Genomic DNA, 27,054 nt, shown 5'->3' on the forward strand with positions numbered 1-27,054 from the left:
TTGAAGGTAAATGAAAATATATGAAAAAAAATTCAAGTCTTAACATCTTTCCATCCTGTCCACACAGTCTTCTGTCCTCCCTGTCTGTCCCCTGGTCTTCCTGTCATCGCTGTTGCTCTCTTTACAGGCCTTAGAATGTCGGCACCACAGCGGGAGGCAAGCTTACCCCGGGACCGATGCCCTGATGTCCTGAGCACAGGCAGCAGGTTCAGGGCTGAATGCAGCCCGTGTGGCTCCAGGGTGCCAGGGTGCCAGGGCACATCGTGGTCCTGGGAGGGAGCAAGGAGCCAGAATGACTGTAACTATACGATTTCCAACAACAAAGGAGAGATACACACAGCTGGTGGGTGTCTGCAGGGAGCACAGCGTGGCTCCCGGGGGTTTCCTTTAGGAAACTTGCCTGTCCTTAGGTTCACCACTGTGATTTAATCCCTCAGATTCTGTTAACTAGTGACTAAACCACCAAGGCATATGGTGACTTAGTTTGTTAGGAAGTCCAACTATAACATTTGGAAATCATCTGAGCCTCAGCTGTCTACTGTGATGCATGTTATAAATAACTGGGAAAGCACAACATTTTTCACAGTTTTCCAGTTCAAAGGAATAATTTGGAACCGTCTATAACCCTCCACTAGTCCAGTGCACTCCACCCATCCAAATACTGAGACAATCCTGAAAGTGTTTCATTAAATCTCACCTTACTGCAGCGTGCAAATACATTAAAGTTAATCAAGTGGTTTTGTTCCAGCAGGCCATCTTTGTTCCTAATGCAAGAATACACATTTCTACCTGTGAACTAAGGCTCTGGTCCTGGGGCGGCACTGGAGTGGAGGGAAGACAGCTGCTAGGTTACGCGTATATGAAGACCATCCAGACGGCAGCGCTCACTGTCGGCTTTCAATGTTCCCGCGCACAGAGCTAGCTTGTCTAGTTCCATCGCTGGACCCCTAGCCCCAGCCCAATAGAGCCGTGGGGCACAGCTGGCTGAGCTCTGTTATCATGTGTGCAGACACCAGAGGCTTCCCTGGCTCTGCAGGGCAGGCCTGAAGCCAAGGGATCAAAACAAAGGCAGGTTTTCCAACGCCCCAATTGTTTAAGAAAAGCAACAAATTCAGGGCTAACATTCACACCAAATGTAGCCAAGACCAGGAGGAAATAATAGCTGGGATGGGGGAAGAGGATGCCAAGACAGTAGCATCTATGCAAGTATCTGTCACTAGCTGTTTACCACAGGACGCACAGTTGTGAAGCGTGTAAATGAGTTTTGGAAAGAGTCCCTCTATAATGAGATAAACAAAACCAGGTCAAGTGAGAAAAAATCCCTAACGCTTTCCACAGCACCTTAGAAGAAGTCTAAATTCTCAGAGTTCCTAGTACAGATATAGAATATGACAGAAGAAACACGCACACCTTCCCCAATGCCTCACTGATGGAGAGACCACGGTTGGTTGAGGGTAGGGAGGCAGCTTTTCTCACCTGCCTGGCAGGAGCGGGTCCAGCTGGCAATGACTTCTGAATGGAGGTGATGGTGCTGCTGGAATATGAGAAGCACTAGGTACCATGACTGTTGCTGCTACAGCCCATCCAGCTGTAGAACTGACTTTGGGGTGAGACTGAACGAGATCTATGGGATTAGAAAAAGCCAGGGGGTAGGAGTGGACAGAGAGACAGTGTGGAAAGAAATAAAAGAGAGGAAGATGTTCATACTTCATATTCCGTCAATTCCTCCCAACGGCTGATTCTACTGAGGCAAGAAAACCACCATGAGTGTGGAACATGGCACCCCACAGCAAGGCTGTACTGTCAGGACCCAGGGCCCACTTGAAGAGACTCCCCCAAAGGGGGCACAACTAAATTAAAAAAAAAAAAAAACCTACTACAATGAATTGAAGCTTATCAAATTTTGTTTACATCATGACTTCATAAAGGTAATCAAAAAATAAAAAATACCTTAGTAATGACCTTTGAGAAATACTAGGAAACCAACTCATTCTGAAAACTGCTAACTAATCAGGCATCTATCCTGCCCCTCCTGTGTACTTCAGAGCTTAATGAAAAAAATTTATTTAGTGTTCCAGCTAACAATTATTATTTTCAATTTCTAATAAGAAATAGATTATGAAAACAATTACCAGTGGTGCTATAACCATTGGATGAAAAGTTTATGGTGAACTTTTAAAGGTATACCAAGCTGGTAACACTTGAACTCAATTTTCAATCTTATCATCAAAAACAGAGACAACCAAACATAAGGCATCCCCTGATGGAAGTAAACAACACAAAATCAAACCTCAAACTGATAGCTTCCTTATTAACCACAAATTTATAGGAAACACAAGGGACAGAGGAACAGGTTAAATGACACCATGAGGAAGCTATCTGAAAAATCTAGAATGTGAGAAAATCTACAGAACAAAGAACCCAATTTATTCAGCTAAAGATGGGTGGGTAACAGGGAAACAACCACTTCGCTGAGCACCAACAGTGACTCGAGAGAGGTTTATTTTTCTTAATTAAGAGACATATCAACCAAAAGTAATGTGTAGACCTTGACTGAATCCTGATATGAACAAACTGTCTAAAACGCTTCTATGAGAATTTGAACATTGACTAAATATCTGATAAAATTAAGGAATTACTGTTAACTTTTTCCAGATGTAATAATGGTATTATGATTATGTTTCTTTAAAAAAAAAATCAGTCCTTATCTTATGTGTGTATGGATGAAATGATCTAATATCTGGGATTTACTTCAAAATAACAGATCTCAGAGGTAGTGGGGAGCCCAGGGGCACAGCAAACAAGATTGGTCATGAGATGATTGCTGCTGAAGTTGGCCAACAGGTCAACTGGATTTGTCAGACTGTTCTGTTTGGATATATGTCTGAAAATTTCCATAACTGAAAGTTTTTAAATGACTTGGACTGTTTATTTGTACAATAGTATGTTAGTTCACCCTGATGCCAAACAGCATAGTTTATAGCTATCAATTTAATACATAATAAATACTTTAGCAGATAAGACATGCAATGAAGAAAATATGTAGGCCATGGGTCATCTTGAAGTTAATAAATTTCACATTTAAGACCATTTGAGCCAAAATCTAGCTTTATTGGAAAATGCTTGGCAGACCAAGAAACTATAACCAAATGTCTAAAGCATTGTACAAATGGTTTTATAGCACTGACTCTAATATATCAAACAGCTTATAAATGAGAAGAAAATGTCTGAAAACAAGGAAGTTTAATGAAACTGTGTTTTTTTTTTAAAAAGATGACTGATGAAAATTATACTCCTTTAGAAAATGTAAAATCGCTTTTTGCTTTAAATAGATTAAATACAAGACTATTGACATCTACCTCTAAGCTTTTTAAATGTAATTAAGAGTAGTCCTAGGAACTGACAGTTTTCCATCAGAGTTCAGTAAAGAAAAAAAGATTATTGACTTAGGCTTCTTTCTTCAGAGATGAAGTCCACTCAGTTGGTATCCATTTTGATCGAGGCAGAAGTCGGAAAGTGCCCAAGTACTCAATGACAAGGACACAGGAACGCCGTGAGGGATGGGTGGGTGACAGGGAAACCGCCACCCACTGGGCACCAACACCCATAGTCCACACTCGGAGATGAAAACAGATTCTAAAGTGTCCCAACGAACAGCACTAGGAATATGATGCTCATGACGGCACCCTTAAAATTCTGTGGGGGCTCAAAGAGTCTTTAGAATAAAGAAGAAAGGTAGAACTACATTTAGGAGATCTTTGGTGTTACAAGTATTTTATAATATTTGAATTCTTTTTTTTTTTTGAGACATGGTCTCAGTCTGTCACCCAGACTGGTGTGCAGTGATGGGATCTTGGCTCACCATGCCTTCATCTCCCAGGCTCACATGATCCTCCCACCTCAGCCTCCTGAGTAGCTGGGACCACAGGTATGTGCCACCATGCCCAGCTAATTTCTGTGGTTTTTTGTCGGGATGGGGTCTAGGTTGCCCAGGCTGGTCTCTAACTCCTGGGGTGAAGTGATCCACCTACCTCAGCTTCCCAAAGTGCTGGGATTACAGATATGAGCCACCATGCCTGGCCTCGAATTCTCTGTAAATGGGCGGGAGGGGGTCCACGTTATTTGTGGTTATTTATCCTAATTAATAATTAATAAACCAAAGTTCTCTTTTTGACGTTTATTGAATAAAAAATAGTTGACTCAATTTGACTTTCTGTTGAAAATAACTATTAATTTACCAAGGGTAAATTTGGTATTTTATTGATGTTATTTTCACCTATCATTATGGCTTGAGTAAGCCTTACCAAGGCATTAACCAATCAACTAATAACTGAATAAATCTATTACTGGATGCTTACTCCAAGCCAGGTGCCTTGCTAGTCACGGATACAGAGAGGAGACACCAGCAGGAGGGTTCACATCCAGACAGGTGGACCAGAGAACAGTGTGTGGGGAGTGCTGAGCTGGGCTGGGCTCAGGTGAAGTGATGGTGCAGCAAGTGTCTCCAGGCCTCAGGCAGGTCTGAGGGGATGAAAGGAAGGTCACGTGAAGGCAGCGGTGTGCTTGAGGGCATCTGGGAGAGGGAATGCTAGGTCTTTGAGGACTAGCAATGGCCCAGTGTGGACTGAGTGTAGACGACCAGGAACGGCTCGTATGAAGAGATGAGGCTTCAGAGCTAAGCAGGTCAGCACATGACCAGTACTAAAACTGTTTTCCTCCAAAGGCTAGGGACCATTACATGGCTGTGAGGAAAGAAGAAACCTGAACAAAAATGAATTTTGAAAGAATATTTCAGCAGGATTTGAGGGTGTGAGACTGGAGAGGAAGACATCAGATAGGGAAAAAAAAAATCTGTTCTGATAGGTAACATCTGAAAATCTACATCTGACAGGTAAGATAAAGAAACCTGACAGGTAAGAGATGGGATGGAGCTATCCAGAAAGTGATATTTAGAGCCTCTGCCGGCCAAGGGGGTGTGTCCAAGTGCTACCAGTTCGGTGTCTTTCAAATGGAGAACACTCAGGGCACACTCCTGAGATGAGTACCCTGGCTCCACGGACGCTGAAGAACACGAGTGCTTACCAACTTGGTCAAGTGAGAATGCAGTGCTTCCCTCCTACACAGCACTGTCGGCTTCTCTGTTTATGCCTCAAACCTGGAAATCAGAAACTGCCATGTGAACAGCTTGGAAGACGTGGAGACTGCCTTGTATAGAACAGACGTGGTAATATTTGCTGACTTTATGAATGAAAAACAAATGTCCTTTCTATCTGTACATGAAGTATTTCATAGACACTGAGTATACATATTAGGAGATTAATTTCACTTTATTCTACTCTTGCTGTTCCAAACATGTATATTTTCATATCTGTGAATTCAGGTTAGACTAAGTTTAAACAGGGCAATGAATGTATGGCTTATTTTGGCATGTGACAAAGTATAATTAGGTCTTTAAAAAAAATTGTTTTCTGAGACAGGGTCTGTCCCTGTTGCCCAGGCTAGAGTGCGGTGGTGCAGTCATAGCTCGCTGTAACGCTGAAGCCCTGGCCTCAGATGACCTTATTGGTGATATCACCAACTCATATGACTAAAATGCACCTTTCTAAATTCCTTTTAAAAATGTTCAATGGGGAATGGAAAACTACCTCTATTTTGTGCTGAACTGATAATGCGAATACAATGTTATTATTTGAAGGTGATGTCTGCGGTAGTATGAAGGTGTGGGTGGGGTGCAGAGCTGAACTAAGACATTACAATTTAAGTTTATCTAAATGCTTCAACCAAAACTGAAAAAAGCAGCAAAGGGAGGAGAACTTGAAGTTTAATTATGTTAAACAGAGGGCGTAGCTCTGCTTATGGATTTATTTTTTTATTGATAGAAAAGCAAGAGCAATATATGTTTAGTGGAAAGAAAAATGTCTTAGAATCCTTGTTTGGTCATTCCTTAGGACATTTATTACGGGGAAGAACCACCAGACTCGGCAATGACTGTAATTACGCAGAGGTGTCATCTTGTAAAGAAGTCAGCGTGGCTCCTGCCTCTGGTCGTCCCATGACTACCAAATACCATGGCACACCTTCATCTACGGAACAAACCTGCACGCTCTGCACATGTGTCCCAGAACTTAAAGGAAAATGAAATAAAATAAAACAAACATTTCAAACATTAAAAAAAGAAATAAACCCTACTTGGTCATAATGAATTAGTGTTCCACTGTATGGACAATAGTGCTTTGATCTGCTAAAAATAATTGTTAGAATTTTTTGTTCCAATGTTCATGAGGAACACTAGTCTGTAATTTTCTTTCGTTGTAATGTTCTTGTCATATTTTTGATTTGGGGTTTTGTAGGTTTCATAAAATGAGATTGAATATGCTTCCTATTATATTTTCTGATAAAGTCTGTAGAAAATTGGTATTGTTTATTCCTTAAATGTTACATAGAACTTATCAGTAAAACCATTTGGACTTGGAATTTTCTACAAAGAAAGGTCTTTGATTGTGAATTCAACTTAATAAATATAGACATTTTTCTACATTCAATCATCTTTTAAAAAATGAAAAATCAAAACCCAAAAAGTTTGTCTTTTCTATTTTTCCCACATATCAACCATTTCTGATACTTTTTTCTCCTTCCTTTAGATTCAAGTTTCCATCTAGTGTGTTTCTTCGGCTGCATCCCTCTGTGCCTTCTGCAGAAGTGCTGGGCACCTGCCGCAGCAGTCGTGGACAGCCCTCAGATCTGGCTGGTGCAAGCTCCCCTCCTGTAGGGGTTCAAGCACCCCCTCCAGTCTGTCTGCTTTTGATGGCTCTCCAGTGCTTCTCACAGCTGGTTTCTATATTCTGTGTAGAGTTCAACTTTTAACTGTGGAAGGGTTAGTCTGATAAGTTCTTCCTCTATTACTGAAACCAAAATTCCTCTGAAGGTTGTACTTTTTATTCTGTGGCAGTTCTGATTAAGAAAGCATGCTACATTTTGTCATTAATTTTAGGATAGTTCAATCACGGGCTTACATAAAGGCATTGTAGAAACTTTTTAAGTGTAAGATAGTGCTACTACTAAGCTAACTTTATTAGGTTTTTCTTCATAAATTTAGCCAAAGTGGAACGTATTCCATTTTCAAATGTCTAACATAATGTTGAACATCGTTCAATGAGTGTTCTTGCAATGACTAAAGGCTTTCCTCTAGACTGACATGAAGACATGATGGTTATAAGTGAGCAACTGGGATTCCTGAAAATATCAGGAAGAACTGTCAAATGACTTGCTGAAACCTAAATTCAGCACGTATGCCATTTTTCTGTCACATCAAGTGTGTGTCCAAGAAGAAAATGAGTGAGTATTGTATGTGCCTGTTCTCTGTGGCATGCTGTCTCCATGAAGTTTTTCATTTCTTTAAAATATAGAAATTTCTTTTTTAAAAATAAAAATACATCTATTCCTCCCCAATATTTTTAAAAACAAAATTTTAAAGTAGAAAATTAAAGTTTTCTAGCATGCTCCTTCCTACCCCCTTTCAAGATATGTTTATGCATGTCAAATTGTACATATGAAATTGACACACTGTCTTTTTCAATAAAAATGAGGAAAGAATGAATGCATGTTTCCTTAACCAACATTTTCTACCAATATATGGACAGTCCCCCCATTATCCGTCTCATCCATTATAAAGAAAGCATAGTATTTGTTTAGATATATAATACATTATTTAGCCAATTCATTATTAATGGGCATTCAGGTAGTTTTTCAGATTCTGCATATATTAAAAAAATGCTTCAATAAATATCACTGCACATAATTCTTTACTTACTTCTGTAAAACTTTCCTTAAGATAAATTCTTAGAAACAAAACTTCTAAGTAAATTCTATACATATATATGTGTGCATACACACACACACACACACACGTGTATGTGTACAGCTGGGCCAATTTACACTCCTAGAAAGATGATGGAATAGTTTGTTTCTTTGTACCTTTGCCAAAAAGCAGGTATTATCAAGCTTTACAATATTTGTCAATCCAGAGGGTTTTAACAAAATGATACCCTAACGGTATTTTAAATTACATTCTTTGAGAATTGATTAATTTTATCCTATTTTTATATTTTATTGGCTGTATTAGTTTTTTTGTGAATTTCATGAACTTGCGTCTATTCTACCAGCATATCTACCTTTTTCTTTGTGGATTTCTAATAGAGGCTGTTTGCTGTCTAGCAACACAGCACAATGCCTAAAATTAAGGGCTGCCTGGATTTGAACTTGGAACCCCTACCCCACCACTTCCAAGCTACATGACCTTGAGCAAGCCACTTAAGCTCTTTGTGCTCAATGACTTCATCTATAAAATGAGAAAAAAAATACGGCTTACTCCTTGAAGTGTTGTTATACAGATTAAATCAGGTGATTTACGCAAAGCCCTCTGCCATGTACATGGTATATGGGCGATAAATGCTGACTACGTCACTAAACATGTACATAGTAATGTGTGTGTATAAACGCATGTGTAAGGCATATATGCATGTATAAATTCACATATACATGTAACATACAACTTATTTTATAGGGACCCCAAAACATTTTAATGATCCATTTTCTCAGAGAGCTACATTAAACTTTGAGGTCTGTCTGTAGTTTCCGCATTTTTTGAAAATCAAACAAAAATTACAATTTCTCCTTATCTCCATTCTTGTAGCATTTTTCTTATTCTCTAGAAATTCTACACTGGACCTAAGCTTTGAATGATTTAAGTTACAGGATGCAAGAGATAACCTGATTGCTCAATGTCTCTCGTAAAATTCAGTGAAAACATCTGCAAGACACATTCCAAAAGGCAGAGATCTTAAAATTCAACAAACATGGACTTGAGAAGAGCTGTGCTTCCGCCTCTGTCTCCATAATTAGATTTACATTTTCTTTCTCTTCAATTTGCTGGAATGTGCTGCTTGGCATACTGCTCGGACAACACACAAGCCTCGCTCGCTGACGGAACTAACTGTGCGCCCCAAGCCTGTGCTCTGGCGCATCTGAGGGGTGGGAGGTCACTCTACTCTAGGTTATATGCATCATACATGCAAGCAACCAACTCCGCTGTTAGTTTTAGAATGGTCCTAGACATACTCATGTCACAAATTATGTAAAGTTTTCCCTTTCCCAATTTCAATTACTATAATTAATATAAGAGCACTTGAATTAAAAATCAGTTCACTATTTACCTATAGAAAATGATTAAGTTTAAATTCACTTAGTAAACACCTTTAAATAATATATATTAATTTAAATTTTTATGACTATTTGACAGAAAAAATAGTTAAAACCAGTATTTAAGAGAAACTTAAAGAAATACTTTTTTCTTATTTAATGTTTCAAAGACATGAACTTCAATGTGTATTTGTAAATAAAGACCAACAGTATTCTTAATTTATTTAACATTTATAAAATTCAAATACTAAGAACTCTTAATAATTGTGGATAACAGAACAATTAAAATCTTAACAGCAGTTCTGTGACTCAGAACTAACCAGAATAATCTTTATTGACATATACACAAATAAAGAGGTGACACCAATTTAAATATCCAACGGTAAGATTTTAAAAAACATAGCTATGGCTTTAACGGTATCTCTTCTTGAATCATGAAATTAATCAACTGGATTTTTTTTTTAATCACTACATACAGTATCGGAACTAAATTTATTGGTAACTACAGCAATAAGTAATCAGTTACCCATATGATTTGCAAAATTCAGTTTCTGAAGAAGAAAACTCTGAAGATAATACTAAAGTTGTTAATTGAAATTATTTTGGAAGATTAATAGTCAAACTATTTTGGTTGTTCACTTTACACCAGGTCTCAACTTAAGTCAGCTTTAAACAAACTAAAAATCACTATATGACTATGCAAGGCTGAAGTTCAGTTAGTAATCGTGAAGTCAAAACTACACAAAGAACAGAACTAAATAGAGCTTATAAAAGTGAAACGAGCACCGACAACTTCTACGTGTTTTTGGCATCTGAGAAAGAGTCAATAAATTGCTGACAGTATGGTGTTATGTGTCATTTGCTTATGAAAGTTTATCTTAAGAAAAAAACAAAACCAAAAAACGAAGTTATGTTTAAAAAAAAAAAAGCCTCACCACTCAATGTCACACAGCCAGAAGAATCTTAATTTTGTATTGAAGATTATCTGAGGTTACAGACTCTTATTAAGATCAATCTCAGGATTACATTTAGGCTCTGATCCTAATTCACAACAGAGGCTTGCACTAGTTCAATGTTAATGGCTGGAAAACATGAAGGTCATAGAGAAAGGACTCTGGGTACCTTAAATAAATCCAGTGAGGACTTGGAAATTCACTGGATGCAGCAGAAACCGAAGATCCCCGGGAGTCTGGCACTGCCTGCCGCTGACCGCCCCCCCGCGCCCTGGTTACTGCTCGCTGAAGTGCCACAGGATCCACAGCCACGTGACGATGGCCAGCAGCCCCTGCACTGAAGTACTGTGACCTAACGCCGCCCTTCAGGGAACGGGCCTTCAGAGATGTCTATTTTCCCAAGACACCTTGGGGCGGGTGGATGGGAAAGGCCTGCCCTCCACCTGCAGACACTCTCGACGGCCCCGGCCGGTGTTCGGCAGACGCTAAAAAGCAGCAGGTCTGAGACAGGGCTGGCAAAGAAAAGTCTTCCTCTGCATCGGGGCAAATGAATCCTCTTTCTCAGTAACATTCCAAGATTTCAGTGACGACAGAGGAGAACCACTTTGTTGAGACTGAAACTGGCGGCCTGTTCTCCATTTTTATAGTAATCACTGAAGCGCAGGAAACTCAGAGTGGCTGTGCCATCGTTTTTTCTCTATTCTCAGAGAAATACCACAAATGATTTAATATTCTCAAATAAATACCACAAATGATTTAATATTCTCAAAGAAATACCACAAATGATTTAATAGCCTTGAACACAACCAAATAAGATAAGAATGATTTCAGAGTGAACAGTTAATGTCCTTACATGCGAATCACAGGAAAAGAAATGAACTTTAACAAAATTCATTTAAACTATTACCCAACAATAGTTCGGTAATAGTTTAAATAATTAGACAGATAGAATTGCTGATGTGTTAGATGTGTAAACAGTTAATGTACTTACACGCTAATCATAGGGGAAGATATGAACTTTAACAAATTCATCTGAACTATTACCGAACAATGTATTACTTTTTGCACGGTGATGCATGTTGTTCAGTAAGAGTTTGAAGAGTTGAACAGATGGAACTGATGATGTGTTAGATGTGCCTGACAGTTGCATTTTAACTGAAACGCACTTGCTGAAATTTAGAAAGTGCACACAACTACCATATGAGAATTCACAAAGGACAAGAAAATGAGTACTCTAACTCATTTTAATTCGGCAAATATGAATGTCCACTGTGGACTGTTTATTAAAAAGTGAATCAGAAGAACAGTGGAAACTAGCACACCGTATGACGCACTTTCCTACCGAAAAAAATTTTGAGAAAAATCAGGCAAAAGCATACGGCAAACACTTGGAAGAGAAGGAGCAGCCAGCACATTTAGAAAGATGGTAGATTATTACAGAAAACTGCCAGTCTTCATTCACTCCACAAACACACACGCAGCATCAGCTGAGTGCCAGAAACTGCACTGTGCTAAAATCTCCGAGAGCAAGAGACCCAAACGATGGCCTGTGCTGAGGGCTGAGGCTGTCCGGCAAGGAGGGAGATAACGACAACACGTGTCCTGTGGGCACAGAGAGTTGTAGGAACTGCTCTGGGAGCACCATGGATAGAGGTAGGCCAACACGACCTGGAGACATGCAGGGGATGGGCTGGGTGAGCTTCCAGAGGACACAGGGCCTGGAAGGGCAGGAGAGGTTAGGAGAGGGGGCAGAGGTGAGAGGGACTAGGCACAGGGTTCACAGTGCACGAAGCACCCAGCCTGCCGGCTGCCTGGGGGAGCTCGTGGAGAGGGAGGTAACTCAGAGCAAGCACAGGGAGTACTGCTGGCCCTCTGCATCTGTGGCCTCTGCATTTGTGGCCTCTGCATCTGTGGCCTCTGCATTTGTGGCCTCCCCAATGGTGGCTTCTGCATCTGTGGAGCCAACCAACCATGAATAGAAAATATTCCGAGGGAAAAACCAGTGGTTGCATCTGTACTGAACATGTACGAACTTTTTTCCTTGTCATCATTCCCTAAACAATACAGTATAACAACGATTCACAACACACTGGCATTGCATTAGGTGTTAGAAGCAATCTAGAAATGATTTAAAGCATACAGGAAGATGCGCGTAGGTTACATGCAAATATGACACCATTTCACACCAGGAACTTGAGCTTCTGTGGAATCTGGTAGCTGTGGGGATGCCACCTTGTCGAGAAGTCTGGGGTTAGCTTCCGGGAGAATGAGCCTCCCTGAAGGATTTTCAGCAGGGGATGGAAAGGGTTCAATTTATATTTTAGAAGGATGAGCTTTTCAAAAAGGCAGAGGTTGAGTCCAGCTGGAGAGGGGCTGTGGGGCGGAGCACTGGGGCAGTGGGCAGGCTGCCAGGGCAGAGGTTGGCACAGCACAGCTTCCCAGGTTTTACTGTTATGAGAAGATACTGTAAGCATTTTAAGTAAGATACTGATAGAATCTGCCTTAGACTTTAAAAGGATGTACTTTGAGGGTATGAACTGAATGTGGTTTGGGCACAGAAAAGTGTGTGTACGGAAAAGCACAGGAGGAATAAAGGCTTGAATGACTGCCATGACTGTGAGCTCAGCAAATTCAGTAACTGTGGTCACATTAAGTACTGTGGCTAATTTAATGATCCCGGTTTTTAGACTTTTGGCATCACTATATGTGAACACTATACAATAAAAACCAAAGGTGTTTAAACAGTAAACAATTTTTCATCGTTTAGTGTAAGCACTATACAATACAAACAAAAGGAGGTTAAAGTGATGAGTTAAAACAATGAAGTTACCAAACCTGTTAGCAACTCACTGGTGCATCTGCATCTGTGCATCCACGAAGAACCCGTGTCCGATACCAGCATGACCCCTTCTACACAAACCACTCCTCTACAAAAGTGCCAACCCGTGTCCGATACCATGTGACCCCTTCTACATAAACCACTCATCTACAAAAGTGCCAACCCGTGTCTGATACCAGCACGATCCCTTCTACACAAACCACTCCTCTACAAAAGTGCCAACCCGTGTCCGACACCAGCACGACCCCTTCTACATAAACTACTTCTCTACAAAAGCGCCAACAGGCAGCTTGGTTTTAGGTTTTCCGCATTTTTTCATACAAAGAAACAACTACTTGATCAATGAAAAGTTTGATTCGGAAAGCAATAGTTATTTTAAAAATATATATTTTAAGTGATTCAAGTGACTTTCATTTGAGATACAAAGATGATACTTGAAAAGTGTCATTCATCCTTCTGGGCTCCGTTCCCTTTGACAAATTCCTATAATAATCTTACTCCTACACACTTTTCTCCTATCCTTCGCCTTTACAGCCTCACTAATCAAGTCTTACATAGAAGTGACCAGATTTCTTCAATACGTTTTTTTGATGAGGTACACAAGGTCCTTGCATGAAACTGTCACTCACAACCACTCTATTGTATCTATGTGAAAGACCGTAGGAAGCAGGAATGCATGACTGAAACGATCAATTGTTATACAGTATAATTAATTATTCTCTAGAATTTCAGAACAGCTTTAAGCCACTGAGTAATAATACAAAGTGTCCTAATTTCCAAACTATCCAAGAAATGGGTTTAAGTGAACAAAAAGTTAAAATCAAATTAATCTCTCACTCTCAGTAGATATGAGAAAAATGAGAATAAAATGAAAAGAATTCAAGCAGGTATCAATTGATAAAAGCATATCCACATATTACGCAAGAAACTTTGTTTACTTACCTGTTGGAGGTAGGCAGTCTTTCCAATCAAAATATCCCGCATAAATTCCAGGTTCTAAGGAGCCAACGATGGGATCTGCTTTCAACTCGATGTAATTTTCAAAGAGTCTTTGATCTAGTTCTTTCAGTGAGGCCATGCTAACCTAGAAACACGTAATGACGAGTATGAGTTGCCTATTTGAGGGTGATGGAAAAAGTAAAATAATGTTAACAATAAATACTTCAGACTATAATAAAAGCACTTATCAATCTTCCTACAAAAAATCGTGAATTTATTTTACATATTTTCAGTAACAAAGATCTCTTTTAGCATAGCTATTTTGCAAAAGAAAAAATAATCTCCATAGATGGACTATAGGTCATTGTATTAGTCTTGTTTTCACACTGCTAGAAAGAACTGCCCGAGACGAGGTAATTTATAAAGGAAAGACGTTTAACTGACTCAATGATGTTATGCATGGCCAGGCCGGGGAGCCCTCAGGAAACTCACAGTCCTGGTGAAAGGCAAAGTGGAAGCAAGGCACCTTCATCCCAAGAGGAAGGAGAAGGCAGCCAGAAGGAGAAGGGCCCAGCGGAAGGGGAAGAGCCCCTTATAAAACTGTGAGATCCCGCTAGAACTTACTATCACGAGAACAGCACGCGGGAAACTGCCACTATGATTCAATTACCTCCAGCTGGTCTCTCCCTTGACACGTGGGGATTATGGAGATTACAGATCAAGATGAGATTTAGGTAGGACAGAAAGCCTAACCCTATCAGTCATTTTTGAAAATACTAACCTCTCATTTCTGTAAGCAGAGCAAGAGGCATTATAGATACTAAATTGTAATAGCCAGTAAACTACAATTAAAAAGGAACCATTTAAAATTAAGCTACGTTTCTTCATATTAACTAATTTATTTGAAAAGCGTTACCAATAGAAAATAATCCTGCTCTGACACTCTAGCAATCCCAGTGCAGCTCCCCTGGCTTCTCCCTCCAGTTACAGCTCTGCCTGTGTGGCCTGCAGGTCAGGCCTTAGATTCTAAGGCAACTCCAGGCCAGATACAGGGCTCGCTGTCATGGGAAAAAAGAAACAGGAAGGACCCCATTAGAAAGTCCTGTCCTTGGCACGGTTCAGCTGCATGCGCTGTGGGCTCCTGATGGGAGTGGGAGCAGAAGAGGGTAAGGAGGCTGGCATCGGCCCTATATGAGTGTGCCTGGTCTCACCAGCAGCCAGGAGGCCAAGAGTGGAAGACACGGGAGGCAGAGACCCAAGCATGGAGGATTGGGACGTCTGGGGTGTGGAGAATGTGTGGGCCCAGGTCACTCTGCAGGGGGCTGGTGGCTGTTCTGCTTCTGCAGCACTAGCCCAAGAGGGACAGGCTTCTCTCCAATGCCAGGCCTGAGCTGCAATAAACTGACAATGAAAAATAAACACACATCTAAGGGAGTCAGCTGCTATGCACAGGAACACCCATCGAGCAGTGAAATTCAGCGGCAGAAGAGACAAGCAACAACTTGAACAGAAAAAATAAAGAAAACCCTTATGGAGATTAAAGTATAATACAAAACAAGATTTCTAGAGGTGAAACATATGACTTCCAAAGGTAGCAAATGAGTAGATTAACAGAAGGAACTACTGGTCACTGTTGAGACTGATCTGAAGTACAAGAACTACTTCAAAGCATAGAATAAAAATGTAAAGAGATGAAAATTATGAAGAACAAGACTAGAAGATAAATTCAGGAGTTTTTTTTTTTTTTTTTTTAATTTATTTATTATTATTATACTTTAAGTTGTAGGGTACATGTGCATAACGTGCAGGTTTGTTACATATGTATACTTGTGCCATGTTGGTGTGCTGCACCCATCAACTCGTCATTTACATCAGGTAGAACTCCCAATGCAATCCCTCCCCCCTCCCCCCTCCCCATGATAGGCCCCGGTGTGTGATGTTCCCCTTCCTGAGTCCAAGTGATCTCATTGTTCAGTTCCCACCTATGAGTGAGAACATACAGTGTTTGGTTTTCTGTTCTTGTGATAGTTTGCTAAGAATGATGGTTTCCAGCTGCATCCATGTCCCTACAAAGGACACAAACTCATCCTTTTTGATGGCTGCATAGTATTCCATGGTGTATATGTGCCACATTTTCTTAATCCAATCTGTCACTGATGGACATTTGGGTTGATTCCAAGTCTTTGCTATTGTGAATAGTGCTGCAATAAACATACGTGTGCATGTGTCTTTATAGCAGCATAATTTATAATCCTTTGGGTATATACCCAGTAATGGGATGGCTGGGTCATATGGTACATCTAGTTCTAGATCCTTGAGGAATCACCATACTGTTTTCCATAATGGTTGAACTAGTTTACAATCCCACCAACAGTGTAAAAGTGTTCCTATTTCCCCACATCCTCTCCAGCACCTGTTGTTTCCTGACTTTTTAATGATCGCCATTCTAACTGGTGTGAGATGGTATCTCATTGTGGTTTTGATTTGCATTTCTCTGATGGCCAGTGATGATGAGCATTTTTTCATGTGTCTGTTGGCTGTATGAATGTCTTCTTTTGAGAAATGTCTGTTCATATCCTTTGCCCACTTTTTGATGGGGTTGTTTGTTTTTTTCTTGTAAATTTGTTTGAGTTCTTTGTAGGTTCTGGATATTAGCCCTTTGTCAGATGAGTAGATTGCAAAAATTTTCTCCCATTCTGTAGGTTGCCTGTTCACTCTGATGGTAGTTTCTTTTGCTGTGCAGAAGCTCTTTAGTTTAATGAGATCCCATTTGTCAATTTTGGCTTTTTGCTGCTGTTGCTTTTGGTGTTTTAGACATGAAGTCTTTGCCCATGCCTATGTCCTGAATGGTACTACCTAGGTTTTCCTCTAGGATTTTTATGGTATTAGGTCTAACATTTAAGTCTCTAATCCATCTTGAATTAATTTTCGTATAAGGAGTAAGGAAAGGATCCAGTTTCAGCTTTCTACTTATGGCTAGCCAATTTTCCCAGCACCATTTATTAAATAGGGAATCCTTTCCCCATTTCTTGTTTCTCTCAGGTTTGTCAAAGATCAGATGGCTGTAGATGTGTATTATTTCTGAGGACTCTGTTCTGTTCCATTGGTCTATATCTCTGTTTTGGTACCAGTACCATGCTGTTTTGGTTACTGTAGCCTTGTAGTATAGTTTGAAGTCAGGTAGCATGATGCCTCCAGCTTTGTTCTTTTGACTTAGGATTGTCTTGGAGATGCGGGCTCTTTTTTGGTTCCATATGAACTTTAAAGCAGTTTTTTCCAATTCTGTGAAGAAACTCATTGGTAGCTTGATGGGGATGGCATTCCTTAAGCTGATAAGCAACTTCAGCAAAGTCTCAGGATACAAAATTAATGTGCAAAAATCACAAGCATTCTTATACACCAGTAACAGACAAACAGAGAGCCAAATCAGGAATGAACTTCCATTCACAATTGCTTCAAAGAGAATAAAATACCTAGGAATCCAACTTACAAGGGATGTAAAGGACCTCTTCAAGGAGAACTACAAACCACTGCTCAGTGAAATAAAAGAGGACACAAACAAATGGAAGAACATACCATGCTCATGGATAGGAAGAATCAATATCGTGAAAATGGCCATACTGCCCAAGGTAATTTATAGATTCAAATTCAAGAGTTCTAACATGCAAAAAATAGAAATTTAAGTAAAGAAATATAAGCAGCTAGAGAAAAGGTATTAATTAAACAAGCAATAGGAGAAAATTTAACTGGATCTAAAGACAGACCCAAGTTTGCAACTTGAGTAGGCTTGCAGAGTGCCAGGCTAGACTGGTAAGACAGCCCACACATCTAGGCTGTTAAAGTTTCTAGTTTCTAATACATTTATTCTAAATAGAGAGAGAGAGAGAGTGCGAGAGACTGACTTTCAAACTTCTAGATCAAAAGAATAATTTACTTACAAAGAAGAAAGAACTGGTCTGACATAAGATTTCTCACATGCAATACTTAGAGCTGAAATCACTGGATTAAAATCTACAGGAACGAAAGAACAGAACCCAAGAATCCTGTTAGCCAGCATGTCATTCTCTTAACAGAGTCCAAGAAAGATATTTTTGGATATGCAAAGGTTCAAAGAGTATTTCACCCATGTAATGAGCAAGGGCTCCAACCTAAAATCAAATAAATCCGAACGCAGAAGACGCACTACTGAGGAAACAGTGACCGGCAGTAACTCTGCCCTTCTTCATCTCTCTCTCTCTCTAGCGTCTGTAACTCTGCCCTTCTTCATCTCTCTCTCTAGCGTCTGTAAACACAAACAGAAATAGACAATTAGACGCTCCCCAAGCATGTGAAATACAAGTGCTAAGTAAGATTTCTTCAAAGGGAGGAGGCATCCAAAAGGGAAAGACTAGTAACACCCAGCGAAGGGACACCATATCGAAATTTGTGAGAGGGAACCCGTGGCTAGACATTTATAGCTGAAAACGTCTTCAAAGAAAGGTTTAAAAGGAGAAAAACTTAAACCACTGCTCTAATTTTCTGCCCCAAGTATCTAAAAAAAGAGAAAATTAAACCCAAAGAAAATAGAAGGAAAAGATAAAGAACAGAAATAAATTTTTTAAAAGGCAAATATTAAAGAAAACTACCAATGCTAAAAATAGGTTCTTTGAAGATAAAAATCAAAATGATTAGCCAGGCATAGTGGTGCACATCTGTGGCCCCAGCTACCTGGGGAGAGAATCACTCTAGCCCAGGGGATCGAGGCTGCAGTGTGTTATGATTGAACTACTGCACTCCAGTCTGGGTAACACAGAAAGACCCTGCCTCTTAAAAATTTTGAAAATTTTTAAAAATTAAAAAGGAATAATAACAAAAATGATAAGCTCCTGGGCAATACTGAAGAAGAAATAAAGACAAAAACTCGTATGTCGCCAAGAACAGAAATGAAAAAAAAAATTCCTATAGATCCTGAAGATATTAAAAGGATAGTAAAAGGACATTATAGTTTTATACCATCAAGTCTTGACAACAGAAAGGAAACTGCTAATCTCCTGAAAAACACAACCTTCAAAAACTGGCACAACTAGTCCTATATTTATTAAACTAATTGAATCCATTATAGGCAAGGGCTTGACAGTGAAAACCTCCAGGTCCAGGTGGTTTCACTGGAGATGCTACCAAGGGTGTAAGGAAGAAGTTACAGCACACACAAACATTTTCATAGAATAGAGGCTGAAAGCATTTCCTATTTTGTTTAAAGAAGCCAGTATAACCGTAATATCCAAACTGAGCAAGATATTATGAGAAAAAAATTCACACCAATAGCCTTCATGAACAAAGACATAAAAATCCAAACAAACTATTTGCGAATAAAATAAATAAATTTTAAAAATATATCACGCAGAAGCCATATTTTTTCAACAGATGAAGAAAAAGCACTTGAGAAAACTTTCATGATAAAAATTCTCAGTAAACTAAGACCAGAAAGAAAATCCGCTGTGTAAACGGCATCTGCAAAACGGTACAAATAGAGAATGCCTTCTCCAGAAGATCAGGAATAATGCAAGGTTGTCCCCTTTCACCACTTATTTCAAGATTATACCCGAGGTCCTAGTCCATGAAATCCAGCAAGAAATAATACCAAAAAAAGAAGAAGCAAAACTGTCTTTATTAACAGAAGACATGATCATGTATTTAGAAATTATAAGCAGGTTGACAAACTAATGGAATAAGCAAATTTACTGAAGTAGCAGAGTCAATAACAAAAATCAATTATATTTCTATATAATAGACACACAAGAATTATAATACAATACCATAAAAAATAAAATACCTAGGAATAAACTTAACAAAAGACATGGAAAATCTCTACTGAAAACTATGAAACATTGCTGAAAGAAATTACAGATGGCCTAAACAAATAAATAGGATGATCAATATTGGTAATTTTCTCCAAATTCGATGAACTCCTAAAAGGCCTTTTCTTGGTAAAAATTCACAGGCTAAAATTTATATATAAATGGAAAGGACCCAAAATAGCCCAAACAATTTAAAAAGAACAAAGTTGGAAGACTCACACTACATGATATCAACACTGACTATAAACCTGTAATAAATAACACAATGCAATATTGGCATAAGGATGGACATTGTAGACCTAAACATAAAAGTTAACGTTACAAAACTTCTGGGAAAAAATATTCAGGACATTGAAGCAGGTAAAGATTCTGACAACATATGAAAGGCATTAAACATTTTAAAAGCTTGATACAGTGGATCTCATCAAAATTAAACAGTTCTGCTCAAAAGATATTATAAAAACAAAACAGCAAGCCATGAACTGAAAAAATATGTACGTGTGACAGAGGACTTATACAGAACCTTCTAAAAATCGTCAGTAGAAAGATGACTGATCCAATTTACAAAATGAGCTGGGGCTAAACAAGCACTTCAAGAAAGAAGCTGCCTGAATGTGAGTGTCTGAATATACCAGAGAAGGTGCTTGGCATCAGTATCAGGGAAAGCCAATTAAAACCACAATAAGACTGGCTAAAATAAACAAGACTGGTAGTATTAAGTGTTGGCTAGGATGCAGTTTACAACCGAGTTTATCACCGATGGAGTGTACACTCTGGAAAACGACTCAGAGTTCCTAACTGGCTTGTGCCACTACCAGCAATTGCACTTCAAGGTATGTATCGAAGATCAGCGAGTACAAACGCCCACAAAGAGACTGACAAGAATATTCGCCGTAACTTTATCCATAAAGGCCTAAAACTGGAGACAACCCAATGTCCATCACCACGAGAATGATTAAACAAAATCTGGTTATCCAAACTCAGCAATAAAAGAAAATGAATCACTGGTACACACAACTTGGATGAATCTCAGAAAATTAATTTGGCACAAAAGAAGCCAGATACAAAAGACTACAGACTTCATGGAACTCCACATAAATTTCTGGGACAGGCAAAATGATTCTCTGCCGGTGGCAGTTGGATCGCTGTTGAAAACGGAGCCTATTGAAACAGGGCACAAGGGAAGGCTTTGTATTTTCATCTGGTGGTGGATGTTGGAACGCGTGCATATGCTGGACCACGTGATGCTTAAGCATCAATCCGTAAGCTTAAGATTTGTACCTTTTACTGCAGGTAAATACCTCATTTTTTAAAAAGAGAAGGGAAAAGACAAGTTGAAAATAAATGGATGTGCAAATAGTTAATAGGCAGATGCTACAAAAAGAGAGTAGAATGGCAGTATTAATGTGTGATAAGGCAGGACCAATGTCAGGAGTACATAGCTCATAACTTTTGTTGTGAGGATTTAAACAGATATTCAGGAAACTTGCATAGCACACTGGAAGTGAATACACAATAAATGCTAGCAGCTATTTCTATGATCTCAACGGCTTCATTTTCACTAACGCCCTGTTCACACCGGCTGCTGAACATAGATGTTGACTGGTCTGCTTGATTCCTGCTCAAGAAGCCAGGTGAGCTCCACCTACCATCATCACTACCTGAGAGTGGGGAGAAAGATTAAATTTAAAAACATCCTGACACTAAGGAAACCAGTCTAATAGGAAAGGAAGAAAAGAAAGCATTTATAAACCAATATGTTTAAGGAATGCAGTGGTTAAACAGAGAAGCTTACAGGTCACTGGCGGGTGAGAAAGGGCAGAGCGGAGGTGCGAGAGTACAGTGGCCTTTTAGGGCAGGTGTCTCTAACAAAAACAGGGTGCCTTCTTTAAAAATGGTAACAATTTAATTGTGTAGAGACAGTCCCAACTTATGATAGTTCAACTCATGATTGTCCCACCTTACCATGGTGTGAAAGCAATACGCATTCAGTATGCTCCCTGGCTCATGATGTGCTACATCAGGTTAAAACCCCTGTAAGTAGAAAATATCTGGTCAGGCATGGTGGCTCACGCCTGTAATCCTAGCACATTGGGAGGCCAAGGCGGGTGGATCACGAGGTCAGGAGTTCAAGACCAGCCTGGCCAAGATGGTGAAACCGTGTCTCTACTAAAAATACAAAAATCAGCCAGGTGTGGTGACGGGTGCCTGTAATCCCAGCTACTAAGGAGGTTGAGGCAGGGAACTGCTTGAACCCGGGAGGCGGAGGCTGCAGTGAGCCAAGATCTTACCACTGCACTCTAGCCTGGGTGACACAGCGAGACTCTGCCTCAAAAAAAAAAAAAAAAAAAGAAAGAAAGTATCATAAGTAGAAAATGCACTTACAATATTTTCAACTTTGGAAGGGTTTATCTGGAGGTAGCCTCATCATCGTAAGTTCAGGAATCTCTATATTTGGAAATAGACTGACTCGCTGAATTCGTACTTATGAGCACTGAGGAGGGTCTTTTGAAGCATTAAAAACTGTTGGGAATAACCTTCAGAGGTAAGGCACATGCTGGAGGCAGACTGTGGGTGTAGCAGTCGATACTCCCAGGTAAGCCACTGTCCTGCCTTTCTTAGCAGCAATCATGTACATTCAACAACATATTCCCCTCACCCACCAGGCGCTGACTCCGCCCAGGGCTCCCAATGGACAGTCCTGGAGAAGAGACGCCTGAGTCGATGTCATATTTCTCTAATTTCTTTACTGTTGTCTTCAACACAGGCAAAATGGTTTAAAAGGTAAAATCATTATTTTGATGTATTTTAATGTTTCCAATTTAAAATTTCCAATTTGTGACTTCAAAAATTTTTGGTAATAATGCTTTCTAAAAAGTGTGCTTCCCAGAAAGAAAATAAACAACAAACAATTATTTTCATTCCAAACATGACAGAAAGACTGCCTTTAACTTCGCCATCTGTCTAGAAATAAGGTTGTCAAACTATCATCAGAACATCTATCCAAGTGAATCTGGATAACGAGGTTCAGACAAATTAATTTTTTTTAGCTCTTTTCAAACGGATGGCAGGACAGGTGGCAAACTGACATTCCTTTATATTACTGAACCACAATTTGTCAAACGTGGGCAAAATAAATGCCAAGTAAATAACTAATTAAAAAAAAAAACCTCTTAACTCCTAGGAGAGGTATTAACACAAAAAAGAGAACTAGAGATGAAACAGGATATACTGTCACGTGAAACAGAAGGACAGCCAGGTCTCCAGGACTTGTCAGTGAGGGCTTCCAAGCCTCACTTCTTTCACCCTCCTGCTGTTGCTCTAACCCAGTGTCTTACTAATCTTCAGTGCATCCAAAATGTGAGTGGTGTCTTTTTCTGTGAAATTTTTTTTTTTGAGATGGAGTCTCACTCCGTCACCCAGCTGGAGTGCAATGGTGCGTTCTCAGCTCACTGCAACCTCTGCTTCCCAGGTTCAAGCGATTCTTTCTTCTGCCTCAGCCTCCCAAGTAGCTAGGATTACACATGTGCACACCATGCCCGGCTAATTTTTTTTATTTTTAGTAAAGATGGGGTTTCACCATGTTGGCCAGGCTCATCTCGAACTCCTGACCTTAGGTGATCCACTCACCTCAGCCTCCCAGAGTGCAGGAATTACAGGCAGGAGCCACCGCACCCAGCCATGAATTTTTAATAATCACGTTAGTCACCTCACATCCTGTATATTCAGCTTCACTTGTTTGCTCCATTATTCTCAGTAGGATAATCTTATACTTGACCATAGCTTGTATTTGATTTTCTATCTACATAGAATTATCAGAGAGACACTGGAAAGAACTTTACTGCTACTACTATCTCCTTCCCTGATTTTTGAAATTATACCATTCCACAGTAAGTTAATAATTTCCCCTTACTTAGTAACAAAAAACAAAGAGTTTCTGGAGAAGAAACACAACTGAAATAACATTTCGATACACAGTAAATTTCAGCCAGATTAGACACAGCTGAAGAAACAAGGAACAAAAAGAGACAGCTGAGGAAATTACCCCAATCAGTTCAGAGAATTAAAGATGAGGAGAAAAAAAAAAAAAGAAAAAAATTAAGAGATGTGAGGAACAGAGTGAGAAGGTCTAACATACGTCCAATAGGAGATCTTGAAGGACAGAAAAGTGTGAATAGAGAAGAAAAAATATTTGAAGAGATAATGGCTTAGAAATTTCCAGAATTGATTAAAGACATCAATTAGAGCCAAAGGAACAAAAAGGCCAAAAAACATAATAATACCAAGACACATAACAAAAATACAGAATAGAAGAGGCAAATAAAATATATAAAAAGGAGCCAAGGAAAGACTTTACTATGTTCTTCTCAGTAATCAAGAGATCAAAGTCCAAACCAACCAAACAAAAGGAATGGATATACAAGACTGAACAACACAACCCACTACAAGACTGAACATAACCCACTACAAGACTGAACAACACAACCCACTATAAGACTGAACAACATAATCCACAAACCTGATCTAACAGACATCTGTGGAATGTGGTATCCAAAACGGAAGGACACGATCTTTTCAACTGAGGCAGGGTTTCAGAAAACTGTCCACATATCAGCTTACAAAGTAAGTCTCAGCAAACCTAAAAACATGATATTCTCTGACCTCAGAACAATTATGTTAAAAATCTCTAACAAAGAGAAAACTAATTCTAACTGCTGCTCTGCTCCCTTAGCTTGGAAATTTAAAATAATACTTCTAGCCAAGATTAAAATAGAATTAAAATTCAAAAATAGAAAACTGAAGAATAACTAAAATACCATTTGTTAAAATATGGGCAACACAGCTAAAAAGACACTCAGAGGGAAATTCGCAGCCTTAAGTGTTCATATTAGAAGACAGAAAGGTTTAGAATCAATGAACTATGTAAATAAAACAAGTTTAGAGTCCAAATTACTGCAAGAGAAAGCAAGGATATAATGAGCACTACTAAAGTCAAAAGTTGATTCTCTGAAAAAGACTCTGGCAAGAAAAAAAGAATAAAAATACAAACAAGCAATAGTAAGTACAAAAAAGGGCCACATAGCAGCTGAGGTTGAAGTAATAAAATAAAACTATTATAAAACAATTTTACGCCAACAGATTTGAAAATTTAAGCAAAATGGGCAAAGTCCTAGAAAAAGTTGTAGTCCTAGATGACTACAACTAACAGGAAGCAATAAAAAAGCTGAATGGTTATATAACCATTAAAGAAATTGGACCAGTCATTAACAGTCATCTCATAAAGAAAATGCTGGGCTTAAAGAGTACAACACAAGCTACAGATCAATGTTCCCACAATAGGGCTCCACAGTAAGCTGGCATTGAATGTTTATTCACTGAATGAGTGAATCAACAGACAAACTACATGAAATGTTCAAGGAAAGATGAGCAGGTGAGCAGGCTAAATGATGAGGTGTTGGAGTAGGGGACAAAAAGCCATGAGAGAAAGAGGCAAGGGAGCCAGATGAAAATCCTACACAAACGCCAGCCTACGGAGCTTAGCTCTTCAGGCATAAGGAGGCTGAAACACAAGAGGAGGAAGAACACCAAGAGCAGCTCTGGGTTTTTGAAAGCCCGTCCTGGACACTCTGGATGGTAAGTTGGAGAGGGGAAACATTTAGACATTAAGCAAAGCACCCGCGAGGAAGGTCCCTACCACATCACAGCTGTCAGATGATGCAGAAGGGCTGAGCCGGGACGGGAACAGCAAATTAGAGAGGTAGAGAGGGATTTGGAAGATGGTTCAGGGGTTGAGTTGAGAAGAAAGACTGGCAAAAACCATCATGAGGAATGACGTCAAGAATAATTCCCAGTAATGGATGAATTGATTTTTAAAATGTGGTACATATACACAAGAGAATACTAGACAGCCTTAAAGGAGGAAATTCTGCCACCTGCAACATGGATGGTGCTGGAGGACCTTATGCTAAGTGAAATAAACCAGGCATGGAAAGACAGATACTGTGATCTCACTTATATGTGGAATCTACAAAAGTCATTATCACAGAAACAGAGAGTAGAATGGTAGTTACCGGGGCTGAGGGGAGAGTGGGGCCAGGAAAGGGGAGGTGTTGATCAAAGGGCATGGCATGGTAACCACAGTTAATAATAATGCATATTTTGAAATTGCTAAAAGATTTTTAATGTCCTCTACAAAATGTAAGCTGGTGAGGTGATGACCAACTCTTTCTACAACGCATACATAGATCAAACATCACATTGTGCACCACAAATACGCACAATTATTGTCAATTAAAATGAATAAACAAAACAGAAAAAAGGAGGCATTCCCAAGTTGTGGCTTAGTGGTTCACAGTGGCTGCTGACTGAGGCGCGTTAGTGCATTATAGATTATTTTATTTTATTTTATTTTTTAGACTTCCCAATACTTTTTCTTTTTAAAAATAACAGTTGGGTCTTACTTTAATAAGTTGAAAAAAAAAATGCATGACTGGAAAAAGACATCTCCAGGACTTGAGCAAAAGCTAAACAGTACGGGCAATACTAATGAAAATGCATGCACGTGGCAGGACGCTCCCTGTTGGCACGTGCCGTCTGGATTAAAACAGCACCGAGTCCACCAAAGGTTTATAATGGGGCTTATTTTTAAGGAGGAACCTTGTGGAACACGATGATTTGGATACCCTGATCTCAAGAATTACCATTCAATGTGGTTTCATAAAGGCGGAAACAATGCTCACTAACCAGCCAGCTTCATGTCCTGTTTTCATTTCTTTGGTGTGCAGTGGACCCTTGGCCAACACGGGTCTGAACCACATGGGTCCACTTGTACACCCATTTTCTTCCACCTCTGCCACCCTGACACAGCAAGACCGACCCTCCTCTTGCTCTTCCTCAGCCCATTCCACGTGAGGATGAGGAGGATGGAGACCTTCATAAGATGATTCACTCCACTTCATGAATAGTGTTACTACACTTTCTCTTCCTAATAACTGTCTTAACATTCTCTGTTCTCCAGCTTACGACATTACAAGAATACAGTATGTAACAGATACACAAAATGCATGTTGATGCGCTGTTTTATTCATAAGGCTTCCAGCCAACAGGAGGCTACTAGTAGCTAGGTTTTGGGGTAGTCAAGAAGTTATACTCAGATTTTCGACTGCACAGGGGGTTGGCACCCCAACCTCTGAGTTATTTAAGGGTTAACTGCATTCTCAAGAGACCAGTTTTGTTCTTGAAGATGCGTGGTGCTGGACCAGAAAGCATCCCGGATTGAGAACGAGGA

General features: G+C 39.5%; 1 protein-coding gene across 10 annotated transcripts in view; it reads right to left on the bottom strand.

The window, feature by feature from the left end:
* The window catches only part of EXOC2 (exocyst complex component 2), a 204,869-nt gene that overhangs the window by 28,383 nt on the left and 149,432 nt on the right, over positions 1-27,054 (bottom strand). For 8 of the 10 annotated variants that reach the window (XM_050788807.1, XM_050788813.1, XM_050788812.1 and 5 more), the window contains one exon: positions 13,933-14,074. In XM_050788807.1, the coding sequence (XP_050644764.1) occupies positions 13,933-14,074 (142 nt within the window). Of the gene's footprint in view, positions 1-3,268; positions 6,125-13,932; positions 14,075-16,924; positions 18,212-27,054 lie in introns of those variants that run through there. The other 2 variants (XM_050788815.1, XM_050788817.1) reach the window with 2 other exon arrangements.

This window comes from Macaca thibetana, chromosome 4 (assembly GCF_024542745.1).
Source record: "Macaca thibetana thibetana isolate TM-01 chromosome 4, ASM2454274v1, whole genome shotgun sequence".
In the NCBI taxonomy this organism is placed as follows: domain Eukaryota; kingdom Metazoa; phylum Chordata; class Mammalia; order Primates; family Cercopithecidae; genus Macaca; species Macaca thibetana.